General features: G+C 43.5%; 1 protein-coding gene across 5 annotated transcripts; it reads left to right on the top strand.

The window, feature by feature from the left end:
- The first annotated feature begins 10,608 nt into the window (after nucleotides 1-10,608).
- ncln (nicalin) lies at nucleotides 10,609-21,633 on the top strand. Of its 5 annotated transcripts, none has more exons than XM_066658500.1 (15): nucleotides 10,609-10,955; nucleotides 12,743-12,933; nucleotides 13,351-13,492; nucleotides 13,668-13,762; nucleotides 14,401-14,481; nucleotides 15,828-15,931; nucleotides 16,013-16,101; nucleotides 16,187-16,326; nucleotides 17,493-17,707; nucleotides 18,020-18,107; nucleotides 18,446-18,484; nucleotides 18,701-18,864; nucleotides 19,974-20,027; nucleotides 20,137-20,215; nucleotides 20,593-21,633. In XM_066658500.1, the coding sequence occupies exons 1-15, from the start codon at nucleotides 10,775-10,777 to the stop codon at nucleotides 20,653-20,655; spliced, it is 1,725 nt and encodes a 574-aa protein (XP_066514597.1). In that variant the 5' UTR covers nucleotides 10,609-10,774; the 3' UTR covers nucleotides 20,656-21,633. The 5 variants fall into 5 exon arrangements, with proteins under 5 accessions (XP_066514597.1, XP_066514599.1, XP_066514598.1 ...); XM_066658502.1 differs by having other exon boundaries at nucleotides 10,611-10,955; nucleotides 13,348-13,492; nucleotides 17,493-17,671; nucleotides 18,704-18,864; XM_066658501.1 differs by having other exon boundaries at nucleotides 10,611-10,955; nucleotides 13,348-13,492; nucleotides 17,493-17,671.
- Nucleotides 21,634-21,653: the final 20 nt, after the last annotated feature.

Below are 21,653 nucleotides of genomic sequence, written 5' to 3'. Positions count from 1 at the left end.
GGAGCCGGTCTGATCTCTTTCTGTGCGTGTGTGAGCTTGAATTCAACACCGAGCTGTTTACAGTTTGCTCATAAAAGTAAAAATGTGCCAGTGTGGCCTGTCAGAGCCTCTTTCGCGTTTGTGGAGGGATTTAGATGGTTTGTGTCACTGCTGTGGCATGTCCTCAGTCAAAAAGGTTGAGAGATGGAGCCTGTGAACTGAATCATGGAGATTCTTCACTGAAAATAAAAAACAAACTTATATCATCACTGTCAGAATATCTGCTGGAGGTTAAGGGCATTCTGAGTAAAAATTGTGGACCATTGGTCCATTCCTTATACACATTTTATAAAACATCAAGGCTGGATTTTCTAAATAACATAAAAACAAAAGACCTCAGTGTTGGAGATAATGTTTGTGACAGTAGCAACAAAACAATATACGTTTAGACATTTCACAAACCTCTAATTGGCCTTAATAACCTTTCCTATAGAATGAGATCAAGAAAATATACAACCGTATGAACAAAAACCTGTTATTAAAATGTGTATAGACCCACTGTTCTTTTATAATAATTAACATTATAGACCATTATAGATTATGGATGCTTTCAAGACCACTATACTACCTTCCAGAACTTTCTTCTGTGGTTGTTCATCCATGAATAATATATTGGATATTGTATCCTCTCTGATAAAAAAAAAAATACAGCAAAATAAATATAGATGCATAGAGAAAATGAGATAGCTTACCGCGCTGAATGATGGGTCCCAGAGTTCATTTAAGGATATTTGTTGCAAAAATGTCAGAGAACTCCTTGCATCTGTTTTCAATCTGAATTTCATTCCTGCATTTGTTTGTGCCTCGCTGGTTCCCAGAGAAGAGTCATCCTGAGGTCTGAGGTAAAGAGAGGCTAATGTGAACAGCTAACAATAGCCTGAAATCTGAGGAAACCGTGGTCTGAATTCTGTGGTAAATAAGGATTAAGTTTGAATTTATAACTACCTTAGGTTTTAATTAACTACAAAATAAATGTCTTGAACTCTCTTGAAATAAAGAGAGGTAGAGTTTGCTTAAAATAGTTTAAAATACAAACAAACAACCAAGCAAAAGAAATTACATTTTACAAACTAAGAACAGCTAAATCTGAAGTTAAAGAGTTTTGAAATCTAAGATTGTCTTCAATAGGTTATTTTAATGTTGGAGGTAACATATCCTGAGGTACAACAGCCTTAAACTCTGAGGTAAAATCCTGAGTAAAATAGTCTAAACTCTGAGGTAAAATCCTGAGGTAAATCAGCCTAAACTCTGAGGTAAAATCCTGAGTAAAATAGTCTAAACTCTGAGGTAAAATCCTGAGGTAAATAGTCTAAACTCTGAGGTAAAATCCTGAGTAAAATAGTCTAAACTCTGAGGTAAAATCCTGAGGTAAATAGTCTAAACTCTGAGGTAAAATCCTGAGGTAAATAGTCTAAACTCTGAGGTAAAATCCTGAGTAAAATAGTCTAAACTCTGAGGTAAAATCCTGAGGTAAATCAGCCTAAACTCTGAGGTAAAATCCTGAGTAAAATAGTCTAAACTCTGAGGTAAAATCCTGAGGTAAATAGTCTAAACTCTGAGGTAAAATCCTGAGTAAAATAGTCTAAACTCTGAGGTAAAATCCTGAGTAAAAGGGTCTAAAATCTGAGGTAAAATCCTGAGTAAAATAGTCTAAACTCTGAGGTAAAATCCTGAGTAAAAGGGTCTAAAATCTGAGGTAAAATCCTGAGGTAAATAAGCCTAAACTCTGAGGTAAAAACCTGAGGTAAATCAGCCTAAACTAAAAGGTAAAAACCTGAGTAAAACAACCTAAAATCTCAGGTAAAGAATGTTTTAGGAATCAAATCTATTACAGTCTGGAGTTTTAGGTACAAGCCTGAAGTGAATCATCCGGAAACCTTAAATAAAAACAGCCGGAGGAATCTAAAATAAACACCCAGCCCTCAAACAAGTTCCATCTTAGATCTGAAGCCATAACGCTGTGGTCGGATGGATGATCGTCCGAACTGAGGTCTGCTGTCAGTCCTTCAGGGCGAGAGAGAGAGAGAGAGAGAGTGAGAGAGAGAGAGGGTAAAAAAAAACAGCCATCCCAAGAGAGCTAGAATCCATTTGTGAGTCAATCTGTGCCTCTCTCTCTGCTCTTCCTACTTTCCTCCCATAGTCAATCACATTAGCCTTTAGCCACTGGAAGAAAATGGCTTTTCAGTCTCTCTCTCTCTCTCTCTCTCTCTCTCTCTCTCTCTGTCTGTCTCCTCCCCTAAGGCATCACATCTGAATTACTTTGCTGTCTGTATTACCTTTTACATGACTACAGTTCAGTTTATATTACTCTGAAATATTCTATAACTTCACATTCATTTCCAATGCTATAAGTGTGTGTTTGTAGATTTTATTTACAAGGTCTTTTATGGTGCAATTTGGTTACTGCTGATTTTTGTCTCTCCTTTTCCTTTTGAGTCGAGGCAAAATACAGACAGACAGACACACACACACACACACACACACAAATGTGGCTGATGCCCAGGCTTGCTGCCCACACCCAGCGCCAGTGAGGATCGCTCTGTTCACCGAAGCCTGGAAGAACCTCCTCAGCACAGACCAAACAGAGCAGTTTTATTCCTTTTTTTCTAGACCTTTAGAGACAAACGGCTTGTGCCATGATTCAGGTCAAAGTATTATCTCATATGAATGAAAATGAAAACAGACAGTTTGTTCTTTAACCCTAATGGCCACGGTGCCCTTTAGAACACAAAGAAATATCAGTGTACACAGAAATGATACCAGCTCTTTGTATTAAAGAGCCCATGACAGGACAAACTGGATTGTCCTCTTGCTTAAGAAATAAAACATTTGCTGTAGCATACTCACCTCGCACTCTATAAAGTGTGCATGTGGATAAAGGCAGTAGGTATGTCTGTGTTTTAGTGATGAAACCAAAAATATTTCTATTCCGCCTACAGCAGTGTTGCCCCACCCATCACACCGAAGTTATACAGAGTGTTTCAGTCGTGGTGATGTGTTTTAGAGTGCAGCCAGTGGAATACAGCTCCTTTCTATGTATTGGTCATGGACCAAAAAAAAAAAAAAAACCTGTTTTAAAACATTTTTACTTATAAGGCATTTACAAGAAATCCTAGACTTGTTAACGATTTACATGTGATTTTGGCCTCACAGTAAAAACTCACTGAAAACATGTTAAAAAACCATAAATATTTGGTTGGAAACTAAAGGTAAAAAGATGTTTAGAAAAAGAACTCTTTCTACGTCTAAATATGGTTTAAAAGTAATATTTGGCCCGAAAAATATATCTGTTTGGGCTAAATTTGGACCTATTTTCAGGCCAAAATATAGGCCACGAGGCATCAACTGGATTAAGTCTATAAAACAAGGTCCATGTGATGTCTGGAGTTGGGTGAGGTAAGTGGGCTCCTCCCCTGCACTCAATGTTTACAACTGTGAGCAGATGTGACAGATCTGGCCAGTCTGCATTCTCACTGTTCAGCAGTGTTGTTGCATTACCAGCAGTTTGAACAGAAGTTGTGGGTCGGCGTGACTTACATCACATGGGTTTTCTGCCCTCTCCCAACGCTGGTGGCAGAGTGTGTGATGAAGGGAGAGTCAATGACAGTGGAGTTATAATTTGGAAGAATATTTGGCAAAAACTTGAAAACAAGCTAAAACAAAATGCTGTGGGGGATACGCTGTATGTGTGAGTGCAGTTCCGTCGTAACCTGTAAAGCCACAAATAATGTGTGTGTAATGATTATATGAATAACCTTTATGAATACAGTAAGGGTTCCATTATGGTTTCAAGCTTTTATTATGTCCTCTCACCCCTGTCATTGCATAAATAAAGGAATGTATAGTGCGCATTTCACCCACATTCATCATCACACACATTAAACTGACAATCATTCCATCAACACAACTGAATATGAAACACTTTGAAGCAATTAGTAACACTCATTGGTGTAGGTCATCATTCTTAAGGCTATTGACACCTACAACAGGTTTATTCCACATGTGTCTGTTGTCATAAGACTTTCTATATTGAAAATGAGGAAAACATCCTTTATGACAAGTGACATTTCTTAGAATGAGCTCTTATAAATGTTTATGTGAGTTCGTGTCAGCCGTTATTACAGGTGTCACAGAGCTTGTATAATATTGTTTATTCTTAGCCTGATTAATGCATTTCAGTTCGCATTGAAAACATATTTCAAAAGTCATGCCGTTTTAACATGAACTTTTACAAGAATCTCAACATTTCCCCAAACTCTTACTGTCATCACAACCCTCCATATCACACATCACAGTCCACTACAGACCACCACAGTCCACTACAGACCACCTCAGTCCACTACAGACCACCTCAGTCCACTACAGACCACCTCAGTCCACTACAGACCACCACAGTCCACTACAGACCACCTCAGTCCACCGCAGTTCACTGGAGTCCACTAAAGACCACCTCAGTCCACTGCAGTTCACTGGAGTCCACTACAGACAACCTCAGTCCACTACAGACCACCTCAGTCCACTACAGACCACCTAAGTCCACTGCAGTTCACTGGAGTCCACTACAGACCACCACAGTCCACTACAGACCACCTCAGTTCACTGGAGTCCACTAAAGACCACCACAGTCCACTATAGACCACCACAGTCCACTACAGACCACCGCAGTTCACTGGAGTCCACTAAAGACCACCTCAGTCCACCGCAGTTCACTGGAGTCCACTAAAGACCACCTCAGTCCACTGCAGTTCACTGGAGTCCACTACAGACAACCTCAGTCCACCTCAGTCCACTGCAGTTCACTGGAGTCCACTACAGACCACCACAGTCCACTACAGACCACCACAGTCCACTACAGACCACCTCAGTTCACTGGAGTCCACTAAAGACCACCACAGTCCACTACAGACCACCGCAGTTCACTGGAGTCCACTAAAGACCACCACGGTCTACTACAGACCACCTCAGTCCACTACAGACCACCACAGTCCACTAAAGACCACCACAGTCCACCTCAGTCCACTACAGACTACCTCAGTCCACTACAGACTACCTCAGTCCACTATAGACCACGTCAGTCCACTACAGACTACGTCAGTCCACCGCAGTTCACTGGAGTCCACTAAAGCCTCTTTAGTGTCCAGAAACCTCAGATTACACCCAAATTATGAAACTCCAGATCCACCAGCGTCCACTGCAGTCCACAACCGTCCACTAACCTCCCCCCCCCTTCTCCACAGTCTACAGAAAATCACAGTTTACCCCAAACTAGAGTTTGTAAAGTTACAAAAGCAAATAATATTAGGTATTTTTTGCTCCTGAGCGCCCCCTCGAGCTGCAGAGTGTAATTCTCTTTTACAGCACTCAGTGATTGGTAGGGGTTGGTAGTCTCCTACCCTCCTTCATCGGTACACAGTGTAGTTTCTGCAGTGCTGAGCTCAGAGTAGCATTGACAGAGGCTGTATTCTCCCTGTTACTTGTACTTTTATGGTAAAAATTCTACTTAGTGTTTCTTTAAGACCAAATATAGTTGTGAAATTTGGGGGAAAATATGGTCATTTTTTTCCAGTAAAAGAAATCTGTAAATAGAAGGCAGCATCTTTCATATCTTTTCAACATTCACAGCATTATTTTGAGAAGTGAAGATATAGTCAATCTCCAGGGGATCAGCGCCAGGTCGTTATTTATCAGTGCTGTGGCTTTTCTTCAAATAATGGCACTTTATTCTCGTAAATTTGACTCTAGTCTTGAAATCGTATATATATAATATTTTACAGTGTCTCTAAATCACTGTAGTAGCTCTAAGACCTGATCTCACTCTCAGAGTGTGTGTGTCTCCAGGGCACCGTTCACCTCTTAGACCAGGCCTGACATAAAGTAATCCATCACTGCTCCTGAGTCCCGCATTATTCAGAACGCTCATCCATCACGGGCAGCAGCAGCAGAGAGCAGAACCGAGAACATCACAGAACAACTGGATCACAGTGTTCAGCAGAGACAGATACGCCAATCCAAACACGTCTTACCTTTTACACATCTGAGAGCGAGAGAAATATTGACTGCACTTCACACGTCACACAGACCTGGATCAAAGGCGTACATCCATAAAATACACGCAAACAAAGTGCATTCACTGGGATTTGTTCTGCTGTGCTGTGCTTCTGAAAAGGCCTTACAGTAGACGCTGAAGGCTAGAGCTCGTTTTAATGATGCACACATCTACACCCTTCATCTGCTCTCTCCCCTGATCCAGAACATTACATAAAGAATAATACAGGTAAAACATGACGTAATGACCAGCAGTGACCAGTAGTCTGACGCTGACTTTCTGCTGTAGTGGCCCTGGGGAGAGATTAATGTTAACTTCGCTGTGGTCCAGACTGAGCTTCCTACTGCTGACCGGCCGCTGTGAATGAGCCCTTTATCTTCAGCAGCAGTGACACAGGGGCTGTGGGAGTCTAATTACTTTTGCTCCTTCGCTGCCAAACCCACGCTGCATATTTCTGACCTGCCGCAATTTGTTTGTGTGCATGTCCACAGGGACAAACTGATCTCCATATTATCTCAGAAGTGTCTCCTTAACATCTCTGTAGTTCCTAATTAATATCTCAGTAGTGTCTCCTTAATATCTCAGAATCCCCTTAACATTTTGTAGTGTCTCGTTAGTATCTCCGTAGTGTCTCCTTAAAATCTCAATAGAGTCTCCTTAGTATCTCCGTAGTGTCTCCTTAAAATCTCAATAGAGTCTCCTTAGTATCTCCGTAGTGTCTCCTTAATATCTAGTAGTGTCTCCTTAATATCTCAGTAGTGTCTCCTTAATATCTTAGTAGTGTCTCCTTAATAGCTCAGTAGTGTCTCCTTAATATATCAGTACTGTCTCCTTAATATCTTAGTAGTGTCTCCTCAACATCTCAGTAGTGTCTCCTTAATATCTCAGTAGTGTCTCCTCAATTTTTCCGTAGTGTCGCCTCAACATCTCAGTAGCGTCTACTTAATCTCTCAGTAGTGTCTCCTCAATATTTCAGTTGTGTCTCCTCAACATCTCAGTAGTATCTCCTTAATATCTCAGTAATGTCTCCTCAACATTTCAGAAGTTTCTACTTAATATCTCAGTAATGTCTCCTCAACATTTCAGAAGTGTCTACTTAATATCTTAGTAGTGTCTCTTTAATATCTCGGTAGTGTCTCCTCAACATCTCAGTAGTGTCTCACTCACTCATTCACACCTATGGACAGTGTCACACACTCATACATTCCCACCTGGAGACCCTTTAGTGTCACAGCCACAGCAGCCCTAATCCGAATGAAGCAGTTACTAATGATGAGTGGATAAATGAACAAATGAAGGTTGTTCAAGGCTCTTCTAGAAACCAGAATGTTCCACAGATTTATTCTTGTGTCACGTCTGGAAAGTCCATTTGACACAAAGCAAAAAAGCGGTAAGTGAGCCACGTCACAGAAGTGTGAACCTGTTTCTTCACTGTGTTTAATGAAGTAATACCTCGAGTTTCTGGAGACGAGAAACTACCAACATCCTCCACTTCAGAGACGTTTCTTCACATCTGTCCCTCAGTGTGAGACCGGGAAGTGTTACACGTTTCACACACACGCTGCAGAGGTTTCTACACTGGACATAATGTTATATGATGAAACAGTTCTGCTGAAGTAATGGACAGTGTGTGTGTGTGTGTGTGTGTGTGTGTGTCCATTCTCTCAGCTCCACTGACCACTTTGTCCAGGAGCACTTTGTATTGCTACAATTACACACTGTAGTCAGCTGTTGCTCTGCATACTTTCTTATCCCCATTTCCCCCCTGTTCCTCAGCGCTCAGGACCCCCACAGAGCAGGTGTGATGTGGTGGTGGATCATTCTCAGCGCTGCAGTGACACTGACGTGGTGGTGGTGTGTTAGTGTGTGTTGTGCTGGTGTAGAGTGGATCAGACACAGCAGTGCTGCTGGAGTTTTTAAACCCTGTGTCCACTCTCTGTCCACTCTGTGAGACACTCCTCCCTCGTTGGTCCACCTTGTAGATGTAGAGTCAGAGACAGTAGCTCATCTGTCGCTGCACAGTGTGTGTCGCTCGTCCTCTAGTCCTTCATCAGTGACACAGGACGCTGTCGGCTGGATGTTTTTGGTCGGTGGACTGTTCTCGGTCCAGACACTGAGGGGTTTAAAAACTCCAGCAGCACTGCTGTGTCTGATCCACTCTACACCAGCACAACACACACTAACACACCACCACCACGTCAGTGTCACTGCAGCGCTGAGATATGATGACTAGTCACGATTTAATCAGCTGTAACTTCCTTTTTACTCATCAGATTTTCACCAAATTTGTCTTATCATCATCAGACTTGTTTACACATTGCAGAAATTTAAACACCACGCTCAGCCACAAGATTAAAACCACTGACATGTGATGTGAAGGATACAGATGATTGAAGTTCATGTTGGGAGCAGGAGAAATGGTCAGTGTAAGGATCTGAGGGCCACATTAAAGTGATGTTCGTAACGTTTTGGTCGGAGTGTCTCCAGAACTCAGGTCTGGGGGGAGTTCCCGGTGTGCAGTGGTCAGAGGGAAGACGAGTAGTGAGCGGCGACAGGGGCCCGGGTCCGACTCTCACTGATGGAGGAGGGAGTGAAGGTGAGTCCCTCTGGTTTGAGATCACATGACTGTGATGATGTCGATGATGGAGAGGATGTGAAATGAGAGACGAGAGAGAGAGAGAGAGAGAGAGAGAGAGAGAGAGAAAGTCTTTCCTGAACACATTAGTTCAGCTTTAATGGAACATCCCTCCTGGACCTCCATTAGCTCTGAGCTATCAGTGCAATCACAGGCTTATTAAACTACAACCATTACAACATCATCCACAAACACAACAACAACACACTGCTCACGCCCGTCTGGGACAGAATGTGTGTATCTCTCTCTCTGCACACACACAGAGTACACACAGCACACACACACACCACACAGTACACTACATGGTCAAAAGTGTGCGCACCCTTGTGTTTATTCAGCATTTCTTCTAAATGGGTGGCTATTAAAGCAACACTAGGTAGTATTTTTTACCTTAAAATTACAGCTTCAAAATCATAGTGGTGCTCCACTGAGCTGTAACACGAGAAAAGAGCCTCTGACATTTCCACTACCCCTCTCAACACTGCAGAAACTGCACTATGTACCTTTTGAGGAGGTCATGATTTCAGGACTGTGTTGTAGTACTGAATACCACTCTAACACACTTCAATTTGGAATTCTAACACCTTGGACTCGTCTGGGAAGGCTTCACATTAAATTTTGGAACATTGCTGTGAGGATTTGATGGTGTTCAGCCACAAGAACTTTAGTGAGGTAACATGTTGGTGTTGGACGGTCAGTTCTGGGTCACAAACACCGCTCCAACTCACCCCAGAGGAGCTGGATGGCTCGGTAGTACTCCAGAGAACACAGATCCACCACAGTCCAGTAATGAAGGGCTTTACACCCCCCAAGTCCACGCCTGGTACTGGGCACGGGGAACTTTTTTTTTTAGGTTTATGTGCAGCTTCTACACATTTTAAGTCCCTTTATACACAAAGGCTTTGTTCTGTCTCCTTCAAAACGCAAACTAACGTGTCATTATTTATAATGTATGTGGTGTGACAGCTCCCCCCAGCGGTGGAACAGTTTAACGCACTCTAAAGCGAATGAAGTCGCCTTTAATTGGTGTGTGCTGAAATGAAAGATATTCTTGTCTAAAGAGCCCCTCATAGATGCTGTAAAATCCTCTACTCTTCTGAATGTGGGAAAACGAGGAGAACATGGGTAAAGGTGCTGGGTCTTATAACACAAGGAAAAAATATTCAGTCCCAAATGGACTGCCTTTTGCAGTTTCCTCCCGGTCCTGTGCCTCGAAGACAGAGATGACAGAGGTATTTTGGAAACTGGACATTGTTTATATAAAACAACAGTCATTTATCACAAAAAGTGAGAATAAGTGGGGTTTTCCATGTTACAAGGGTCTTTAAATGTGTACAATTTTATATATTTCTGACAGTAAGTCTGCACTTGTATTTCATTTTCATATAAAAAAAGAAATTAATAATATTACTATAATATATAATTACATTGTTATATCAAATATCAATAAGAACAGGTTTCCACCTCCCCCACACTTGCTTCACACCTGCATGGTGGTGTTTAGGAGTCCTGTGATATTGCCAGAGCTAAATTACAAATTTAGGGTATGTCTCATTTTAATTTCCGGACCGCCCTTGCTGACTTTCCCTTGACATCTACAACATATTCTGAAGACTTCTTCTTTGTTGGTTTTGGGAATACAACTTCACACAGTGTGGAATAAGCAGCTGGCCACCTCTGCGTGTAACTGTTAATTTAAACCATGGGTTCAGAGGGTTTAAGACAGTGGTTCTCAAACCTTTCTGAAGCGACACCATTTTGAGTTTTTTGAGACCCCTACAAACCTATATTTTTTTCTTCTTCTTCCAAACGCCACTACAATGTTGCTTAAAAGTTTTAATTTATACAAAACTTGTAGGTGAGACGGTCTAGGATACAAGCCGATGAAGTAGCTAGGGCGCAAGTATGTGGAATGGAACGTACCCCAGGAGTCCTCCTCCTTTGCCTGATTAAAACTCCCGGGTCCCCCTGTCCTGACTGTGCGAGGAGAGCTGTCACTGTAACTGACTTTCATTAATTTTTCGGCTCTGAACGGTTCCTCGTTTGCTGTAAAGATGTTCGAGGAGGCGAGCGAGGTGTTTGACAACATGTTCAAGTCCTCTTTCCCGCTGACGCTGTCGTTTATCGTGTTTTTACCCGCGGTTCTGATCCTCGTCTCTCCGCTGCCCGCCGAAGCCGCGCATGAGTTCACAGTTTACCGCATGCAGCAGTACGACCTGCAGGGGCAGAACTACGGTAATAAATCACAAACAACACAGGCTTTAACCCTCAGGTTATATTCGCGCCTTCAGGTCCTAAGTGTGAAATGAGACTGAAACTGGCTTCTAACTGTCCGTTCCACCTTAAATGGTGCAACAGATATCGCTCCATTTAGTCATTCTGAATGCTGGCTGTCTATTCCACCTTAAATTGTGAAACATTTCCTTTTCATTTCCTTTATTCTCCAGCTTCTGATTCGAACTTCCCATTCCACCTTAAATCGTGAACTTGTCTTTCCACTCGGTCTGAATGTTGGCTTTTGTTTTAGTTCCACCTTAAGTGGCACAGAAGAAGTCACAACAATGTCCTGTTCACCTTAAATACTGTTTTGTCAGTTTTAATAATTGTGGCCTTATTCGTTTACCAATTTCCTCCTTAAATAATGAAGAAGTTAAAACCGTTCTCAACGTTGGTTTCTGTGAGGGGAATGTAACCGTTGCGCCTTTTAAGGTGGAAAATTGCCATCCGTTGCCAATACTATTTTTTTAAGGTGGAACGGACAATTTGAAGCCAACTTAAGCCTCACTATCTATTATTAGGCAGATTAGCTAATCGTACATATTCCAAAATAAAATGTAAAGTTTTAAAAAACATTCCTGATTTGATTTTCTTTCAGTGGTGGTGAATGTGTAGAATACAGAATTAGCATTTTATTTCCTTTCCACAGCCAGAAGTTACAACCACCCAACTTTATAGGGAATGATTAGTGATGATGGCAAAATAGACATTTGAAGACATCTGTATCTAGAACATATTTGACTTGGGCTCAGTAAAAATGGAAATTAACGACGATTGTAAACGCAGAATGTTGCGTATGGTTGTAGTTTAGAATCTCTGTGATTTCAGTAGGGGCCGCACGATATATCAGTTCAGCATCGTCATCTCAATGTGCTGTATTAATAAAGTATAATATCAATAACATAATTAATAAATTATATTAGTCTGTGACCTTATAGACTTGGCCCAGTATAAAATATGTTTTCCATGTATCTTACGTAATACAACTAGCGTAATTACCCCATGTTCTGGCCACTTTAATTACAACATTGGAAATCTTAGCTAACTGTAAATAAACAGAAGTACTTTACTCACTCAAATCAACATTTTTCAGGAGTCAAATGTGTGTAGATTAATGTCCAAGACTTGCCTGACTTTGAAAGAAAATATGTTTTTAGATAAAAATGCTTTTGTCCTGTGTTGGTATCCGTACTCTACATGTAAGGATTAAAATGGCGGTAGATTTTTCCCTCAGAGAAAAGGAAGCTAGCCGCTAAGCTAACTTTTACACTGAGGGAAATATCAGTCAAGAAATGGAAATGTGTTGTGTTCCACATGTAGTTTTGCACACAAATAATTACAACACTGTTAGAGAAACTTAAATATTGTTTAGATGTGTGATTTCTTGAAAGACTGATGTTTAAATGCCCTACTAAGGCTTGAACTTACCTTTTATTGTTTTACCCCAGTGCGATTGGCAAAGAGAGAGAGCGGAATTGCACCATATACAGCAGTGGCCGGAATTAGGGGACGGCCGGAGTTAGGGGAAAGACTGATATAAAAGTCATTCTCCAAAGCCCTGAACCAACTCTTCTCTCTCTCTCTCTCTCTCTCTCTCTCTCTCTCTCTCTCTCTCTCTCTCTCTCTCTCTCTCTCTCTCTCTCTCTCTCTCTCTCTCTCTCTCTCTCTCCTCTCTCTCTCTCTCTCTCTCTCTCTCTCTCTCTCTCTCTCTCTCTCTCTCTCTCTCTCTCTCTCTCTCTCTCTAGGTTCCCGAAATGCCATTCTGAACACAGAAGCTCGTACCGTGGAGGCGGAGGTGTTGAGCCGCCGCTGCGTGATGATGCGACTCGCTGACTTCTCCTTCGACAAATATCAGAAAGCTCTTCGGCAGTCGGCCGGGGCTGTGGTCATCATCCTCCCTAAAAACATGTCCACTATGCCACAGGACATCGTCCAGGTCAGAAATCATGACTCACTGTAGCTCCGCCCCTAATCTGAGTCTCTCCAATCGCGTCTCACAGCATTACCATTTAAAGGAACAGAACAGGGCTGTTTAGACAGAGGGAGAACGCAGCTGTGGTTAGCTTCGTGTTCAAAAAGGAAACCCTGGTTTTCTGGTAATCTTATATAAATGTAAACAGTGGTTCTGGATGCATTCTTAAAACAGAAAATATGACGTTCCCAATACACACTCAAGATTTGGTGTCTGTAGCTGTGTTATAAGCAAAATACAGGTAAATACTTTACTATGTGAGTTCTTAAAACTCGAGAGAGGAACCAGAAAAATAATGAATCATGTTTATTCTGTTTATTTGCAGTGACTCTGCAGTGCGTTTAAATTTGTTCTGAGTCTAGTTTCTTATTTCTGCAGCAGTTTATGGAGCTGGAGCCCGAGCTTCTGACCACGGAGACCATCGTTCCAGTTTATTTCGCTCTGGAAGACGATGAGCTGCTGTCCATTTACACACAGACACAGGCCTCCTCTTCCTCTCAAGGCTCTTCTTCAGCAGCTGAAGGTACAGGAGGCTAATCAAAGGTTCTGAGGGGTTTATTTCCACACTAGGGGCTCGAATATAAACTGAGAAAGAAGTGAATAATTCACAGGGATGAGAACAGATCTCTGCGTCCTCAGCGGGGTCTAAACGGACGTCTCACGTCAAGCCAATGTTAATCTTGATATATTTTCTCCAGTTCTCCTGCATTCGGCCACAGCCAACGGCTTCCAGATGGTGACGAGTGGAGCTCAGAGTAAAGCTGTGAGCGACTGGGCCATTACCAGCTTAGAGGTGAGACTTCTTCTCTTTGTGTGTCTCATATAAAGGGATCCAGAGCTCTGTTAGCACCGAGAAGAGCAGGAGGTGTCAGACTCACTCAGGGTTTAAAGCTAGTTGTGCTCTCTCTGACTCCAGACCTCTAGTGATCTCCTGAGGCTGGGGCCAAGGCTTAGACCCTCGCACCTCTCAGGAGCTACAGCTGAAGGATACTTATGCTTTTTTATTGTTTTAAATTGTTTAAGGTTCACTGCTTTACTCTTCCATGTGAACGTTAGCAAATTCACGCCTGTGTTCTTCAACTTGTGGTTGTTAGGAGTGTAATTTGACACTGGGAATCACTGATTAATAAACTCTTTTATTTAGTGTAAAGTTCTTAGCTGGTGCTCAGAAAGGTCAAAGCTGATGGTAAATAAGTTCAGTGAAAGCTGATAGAGGGCTTTAGGTGTGGATTAATAACATCTCCTGTAGTCTTTATGACTGAGGGACTTTGTTCCCTCAAGGCCCTAATGGAGCTGAATTGACTGATTATTAGGGGGTGTCTACATGGCTTTTTCCTTATAGTGAAGCTTTACGTTTGTAACTATTCCTGGCCTTTGTTGTAGAACCCTTTATGTATTTTTTTAAGAAGTCTTTCTTTGTGTTTTTCTCAGGGAAGACTGGCAGGAGTCGGCGGAGAGGATTTGCCCACGATTGTGGTGGTGGCTCATTACGATTCGTTCGGAGTGGCGCCGGTAACAAAAGATTTACTATGTCGGGTTCTTTCACTTGTCACAGAACAGTTTAATAGTTGCTACACATTATTTCCTTAGTTTTCTTATTAAATTCAGGAGGTATGACATTTCACATCACACCGTCATGCCGTTTCCACATGGTACCGTGGTACACAGTGATCATGTGGGGGGTGAAGGTGCTGGTGGGACTTGCAGCGGTGGAAAGCAAGAAGTAATTGCACTGTGGGTGAGCAGAGTTGGGATTACTCTCCCTGTGGTAGCGGGAAAATAGGGCATAGCAAGTGCTAATTGTGCACAATGGAGCGAAGCAGGGTTTAATCGTCCTGTGGAAGCATGCGGAGCTCTCTGAGAGAAATTTGACTGCTTAGAATTCACTAACACAACGCAAGCAATTTTGTTTGCCGTTTGTGCTTGTAGTGTGTGACATCTCCAAACAGTGAGGGCAATACATTTGTGCTCTGGGTTTTCATGCTATACTCTGAGCCAATGAAAAACAGGGGGGTGTCTTGCTGTGAGCCAATAAAAAACAGGGTGGTGTCTTCCTGTCTTACTGTGAGCCAATGAAAAACAGGGGCGTGTCTTCCTGGCTTACTGTGAGCCAATGAAAAACAACGGCCTGCCTTCCTGTCTTACTGTGAGCCAATGAAAAACAACGGCCTGCCTTCCTGTCTTACTGTGAGCCAGTGTAAAACAGGGGGTCGTGTCTTTCTGGCTTACTGTGAGCCAATAAAAAACAGGGGCGTGCCGTCCTGTTTTACTGTGAGCCAATGAAAAACAAGGGCGTGCCTTCCTGTCTTACTGTGAGCCAATGAAAAACAGGGGGCGTGCCTTCCTGTCTTACTGTGAGCCAATGAAAAACAAGGGCGTGCCTTCCTGTCTTACTGTGAGCCAATGAAAAACAGGGGGCGTGCCTTCCTGTCTTACTGTGAGCCAATGAAAAACAGGGGCGTGTCTTCCTGTCTTACTGTGAGCCAATGAAAAACAGGGGCGTGTCTCCCTGTCTTACTGTGAGCCAATGAAAAAAGAAGGGTGCACTAAAAAAAGTGTACCACGTTTTTAAAAAAGTTACCCGTATTTGAAAACGATAGTGTGACATTACTGACCCATGTCTGTCTAGTAACATGGAGTCAGGACATTCTTGTTGTAAGGGAACGCCCACCACAGCAGGTACCTAGAAGTGCACCTTATTGCTGTCTTACCTCCAACAGCCTTCACTGGTGCTGGACGTCACTCTTTCAGTATCCGTTTGTTTACATTCATCGGTTGTTTGAGAGCTTTATCTTTAAGGAGATGTAGTTATGATGAAATTATCCTTTCACATCCTGTGTGTGTTTATGTCATGGCAGTGGTTATCGTACGGTGCTGACTCTAACGGCAGTGGTGTGGCTGTGCTGCTGGAGCTCGCTCGGCTCTTCTCCAGACTCTACTCCCACAAAAGAACTCACGCTGGGTACAGAAGCTCTCTGTTATAAGTAACTAGGATTTCCCGAAGATGAAATGCATGTCTGAGTGAGCTGTGATGTTCCTGTAGGTATAACCTGCTGTTCTTCCTGTCTGGAGGAGGGAAGTTTAACTATCAGGGAACCAAACGCTGGCTGGAGGATCATCTAGACCACACAGGTACGTCCTGAAGTTTTTATTTGTTGGCGTCTGGTTAAATATTTGTTTTTGTGACAGAGTGTCTCCCATGTTTTGCTGCTGTTAGAGTCCAGTCTGCTGCAGGACAACGTGGCGTTTGTGCTGTGTCTGGACACACTGGGAAGCGGAGACAGTCTCCACCTGCACGTCTCTAAACCTCCAAAAGAAGGCAGCCCTCAGTACGCTCTGCTCAAAGAGCTGCAGACGGTAACACAGCTCACTGCCTCTCTCTGCTTATGACTGCGAATTTCCACCCATTTCTGTAATTATAACGTGGGTTGTTTTTACTTACTGTGATTATGGGCTATTTTTTGCTGACCTTAACATTGTGCTGCAACTAAAGAGGGCCATGGGTAGATGTTTCCAGGACTGTATAAAAAAACGGAAAGGAAATGCTGCATTATATGATAATTATAAAAGGCACAAGATTAACTGTAGGTATCAGTGCTAAAGGTGATCCATCAGTGAACCTCTTAGATATGAGGCACCTCATGGAGCAGGCTTGTAACTCACATTCACATACAGACTCATGGCCTAAAACTCTCCACAAGGTGGCACCACTTGCTGATATTAGTGATGCTTTGCATCAAATTTCACTAAATCATCCCTGCTCTCCTCTGCTCAGCTTCATTGCTCCTCCACCAGGTGAATCAGGTCCTGGTTCTGGAAGCGGGTTCTTGTTTAGTGGCTGTTCTCTCGTGGTTCAGAGCGAGTCGAGTAGGGACTAAACCGTGGCGTGTAAACCTTGCAGAGCACTGATCGTCCAGAGAGAGTCCTCACTCTACGCCAAGCAACGCAGACGACCAGCACCAACTCTCCATCTGTAAAATTTCCAGCTGCAGCAGAGATCACGTTTGTTTTTATCCGACTCACGACGGCAGCTCGTAAAACGGCGCCGTGGTCTTTTGAAGAGGTTCCTCAGGGTCAAGGGTCGGTGACAAGTCAGTCTAATTTGTGTGTAGAGAGGTAGGTTTGAGTCTCGAGTCTATTAGGAGAACACTAGGATGCTAGGACTAGGTCTCTGTAAAATGCTGTGTTTCTGTGTTGAGCTGCTAGTGAGCAATGAGTGTGGACAACAACAACACGCCAAAACACCGCTTAACGTTACCGCCGCCGTTGTGGTTTCCAAAGCCGGCTGTCCGTTAGAGACACCGGATACATGTCTGGGGTGGGCTGTGGTAGTTGAAAACCAACCAGGGACCAAGCAGAGAGTAGAGTTGAGTAGAGTAGGTACCAGGGTCTTTGTTTAATGTGTAGGCGATTGTTCGGCCCAAATGTGATTTAAAAACATAGCCCGTTTTTATAAAGGTCAAAACATTTTTCTCTTTCTCGTCATGATAATCATCCTCAGATCCCTGTGTTATATTTTTAAGGTGGTTTCTGAGCAGTACCCGGACGTGAAGTTCTCGATGGTGCACAAGAAGATAAACCTGGCAGATGACATGCTGGCATGGGAGCACGAGCGCTTCGGGATCCGCCGGCTGCCGGCCTTCACGCTGTCACGGCTGGAGAGCCATCGCAGTGCCACCCGGACTTCCATCATGGACATGCGGTCAGTTTCCTGCTGTCTGGATGAGACCACCGCTGGGTGGGTGATGCTCCCTCTTTCTCTCTTTGACATTGTGTCTCAATACTGAGTTTAATAGGATCTAGTAGTACTTTATTTTTAGGTCTAACACCACAGGCACACACACAAGCACACTCACAGCTGCCTGTGTAGGGAGCGCTGGGTATTGAGACACACCCTGTGTTTCACCCTTCATTGTGCTGTTCATCTCTCCACCCCTCTATCCCTTCATCGCCCATCCCTCCATCACTAAACTCTGTTTCGTTTGGTTTTATTTTAATAATTTGGCGCCTCTCTGCCTCTTTAACGTCACTGGGTTTCTGTTTGTCGCAGGCCTCATGTTGACCTTAAAAAGCTCAGCCGGAACACCAAGCTGATCGCAGAGGCTCTGGCCAGGGTCATCTACAACTTAACAGAGAAGGTGAGCTCACAGAGAAGCTGCTCAGCAGTTGGTTACAACTTCAGAATAAGAGTTTCTACTGTTTCAGGTTATTCCCTGTATCAGTTTCATGCCTCCAACCCCTGTGGCTTAGTAACAAAGCTGCTGAAACTACATTTATTTTGGCAGAAGTTGTTGCTTATATTAAACAAATTGCTGCTCTTGTTCTACTCAAAATAATTTCTATACCGGGTTTGGGTCCTATTCATTAAATCTAAAACACTGCAGCCAAATCACAGCTGTCACACACTGCGGTTCCTGTTGTATTTCTTACTGCAAAGTCCTGTCTTTCTGGACTAACAGCACTGTGATTTCCATAGGGCACCAACGGAGATCTGGAGATCTTCACTGAGCAGATGGTGAGTGGAAGACTCGACTCGTTTGACTAGGCTCGTATTCATTCTTACATTTTTGGTTCTGTTGGTTGGAATCATGGCTTCTACAGCACCGTCGGATGAGGACCAGTCACAGAACGCCCCATGGGGCTTTACATTCATACCGAGTATTACAGAGAAGTGTCATCCCGCAGTGCTGCATCAAAAATAGAAGAGTGATTATAACGTTTGTGTGGTCAGCAGGTACAGGAGGAGCAGCTGGCCTCGCTGGTGGACTGGCTGACCACTCAACCTCGTGCTGCTCAGCTGGTGGATAAGGACAGCACCGTGGTCAGTACACTGGAGTATTACCTGGGGAGGTATCTGAAAGACGTCAAACGGCACTTGGTCAGAGCTGACAAGAGGTAAATCCAGGGCTTTGTTTCTCTAGGTGCCATTTGGGTTGGTGTGTTTGGAGTAAACTGTAAAAGTTCACCAAGATTCAGTGAAGTTAGTGAGTTAGCCACTGAAGATCTGCTCTGTATCGAAGCATTTCTGAGGCTTGCACCCAGAAGCAGACCAGATCAGACAGACCTTAGTGTCCGAGAAGGGCTGTAGGAGACAAGCAATTCTGGCAAATGATGAAGCCTTCATACTGTATGTCCTCTGCATTTTGAAACATGTAGATGAATCTAAAAGGGAGTTCGCCACTGTTCAAAGAAAAAGAATGTTTTCTTCATCATTAGAACAAGGCAGCTGTCCCTCACACTGTGATGATTTCATGATGAACTGACCAGTAGAAATGCTCCAAAATTCATTCATTTTCTGTAACTTTTATCCTGTTCAGGGTCACAGTGAGTCCGGAGCCTATCCGGAATCACTGGGCACAAGGCAGAAACACACCCTGGAGGGGGCGCCAGTCCTTCACAGGACGACACATACTTCACATAATTCACTCACACCTAGGGACACTTTTGAGTCTCCAGTCCACCTACCAATGTGTGTTTTTGGAGCGTGGGAGAAAACCGGAGCACCCGGAGGAAACCCACACAGACACAGAGAGAACACACCACACTCCTCACAGACAGTCACCCGGAGGAAACCCACACAGACACAGAGAGAACACACCACACTCCTCACAGAGTCATCTGGAGGAAACCCACACAGACACAGAGAGAACACACCACACTCCTCACAGACAGTCATCTGGAGGAAACCCACGCAGACACAGGGAGAACACACCAAACTCCTCACAGACAGTCATCTGGAGGAAACCCACACAGACACGGAGAACACACCACTCTCCTCACAGACAGTCACCCAGAGGAAACCCACACAGACACAGGGAGAACACACCACACTCCTCACAGAAAGCGGTGCTTACTTCTCCCTCAATATTTATGGCTGAAGTGCCTTTGAGTAAGGAACTTGCTCATTGCCCCTTGTGTGTGTGTGTGTGTGTGTGTGTGTGTGTGCATGCTCACTACCACGGAGTTTCCCCACAGGGATTAATACACTATCTCCCTGTTTTCAGAGATCCAGAGTTTGTCTTCTATGACCAGCTCAAACAAACCATGAACGCTTACAGGTGAGTTTTCAGCTGCTCAGGCCCCCCCTCAGACACAGAGCCTACAGAACGTTTGAAATGAATAAACTAATACAAACCATTTCTCTTCCAAATCCTTTCATCCTTTCAGAGTAAAACCTGCCATCTTCGACCTGCTGCTGGCGCTGTGCATATCTGTGTATCTGGGAGTGGTGTATTTGGCGGTTCAGGTGAGGCTGGTATAATCATTATCAGTGTGCCCCTACAATAATGGTAAACCAAAGTGTTCCTCAATGTCCTCCACATTTAACACCTGTAGCTTGGGCTGTGAAGAAGGTGACATCACCTGAATAACTCACAGTACTTTAAACAAAGGAACACTTTAGGATGAGTTTATAAATGAATATAAATCTAAATTTCTTACCATAAAGCAGTGCAGCTGGAGGAATGTTTATCCTCATGAAAATCAGTGCTGGTTCATTCAGAAGATACAGTTTAATTGAGTATTTATGAATGGATTGGGTTGTTTAGAGCGGGAGAACAGGTCACAGAACAGCTCTTAACCGGTGAGTGAATGTTGTTAACCTCCTGCCCTCTGTCCTTGCAGCATTTTGGGTTTCTGTACAGCATCCTGCGTCGGGTCACGGCACCACGAGCCAAGCAACACTAACCAGCTCCAGCTCTTCATCCCTGCGGTATGAGGGTCTCGCTGGAGTCCCACTGTGAAGCCAAGAGTGTGTTCACGTACCTTCTCTCGAATCTGCTGATCTCTTTCTTTATTTCATGTCTCTTTTTATCTTTTTTGGAATTTGCCAAGATTGTTTGTTTTCACCCGGCGCCGGTCAGGAGCAGCCTTTTAAAGTCTTCCTTATTTCTCTCGAACACTGCCTCCTCACTCCTAAAGCTAACGAGTTCAGATACAGCTCGGTGCAGCTCGCCTGAGCTCCGCCAAGCAAACGGTGGGTCGTCTTCTCGGGCAGCTACGTCAAAGTGGGCCAAATCCCAGCTGGAGGAAGCTTCTTCGTAAAGCTGGCTCGGTTTCAGACAGCTCAGGTTGGACCCAAGTGTAATTCCTCACGTCTGATCCAGGGCATACTCCTCGGCCTTCGGTAACACAGATTGGGCATGTACAACCCTGTAGTGTCCGTACGTAGACAACTTTGTAATTAGGCGTTTTGAACCATGCGTTAGTTCCTTTCTTTCTACCAGTGCATTTCACGATCGTCTGCCGCTTCATTAAACACTTTTTACCCGATCCTCAATAAAACATAATCCACTGTTTCAACTGAAACAACAACAAAAAATACCTCTTCCATACTTCCTCAAGCTCAATTCTGCACCAGAGCCAGTCCCTCTCCAGAAACGCCGCTGCAGTGAGCACGACCCCGACGGTGGTACACATCTCTCCTGTTATTTATGGAAGCCATGGCTTCACTTTGCACTGATTTTTAAATGGTTTTTGTTTATTTTTCCACGATTAAGGCATCCTCATTTTGAGTTGTGCGTGAGCCTGAGCTATGGAACTCTTGCACCGAACAATAAAATAAATGAATAAATAAAAGACTTGTTGAAATACGTAATTGAGGCAGCGGTTTTCAGTCAAGGTTTTTATTTCATGGGAAAATAGGTTACATTTAAAGAAAAGTAAAAGCTGGAATGAACACTAAC

Source organism: Hoplias malabaricus, unplaced genomic scaffold (genome assembly GCF_029633855.1).
Source record: "Hoplias malabaricus isolate fHopMal1 unplaced genomic scaffold, fHopMal1.hap1 scaffold_188, whole genome shotgun sequence".
In the NCBI taxonomy this organism is placed as follows: Eukaryota; Metazoa; Chordata; class Actinopteri; order Characiformes; family Erythrinidae; genus Hoplias; species Hoplias malabaricus.
Note: the sequence above shows the minus strand (reverse complement) of the source record. Positions and strands in the feature narration are given on the sequence as shown.

Coding starts and splice junctions, on each gene's coding strand:
- ncln (XM_066658498.1), top strand. CDS start 10,775: ATGTTCGAGGAGGCGAGCGAGGTGTTTGACAACATGTTCAAGTCCTCT. Junction 12,934..13,347: donor TGCCACAGGACATCGTCCAG/GTCAGAAATCAT, acceptor TTATTTCTGCAG/CAGTTTATGGAGCTGGAGCC. Junction 13,763..14,400: donor GGGCCATTACCAGCTTAGAG/GTGAGACTTCTT, acceptor TGTTTTTCTCAG/GGAAGACTGGCAGGAGTCGG.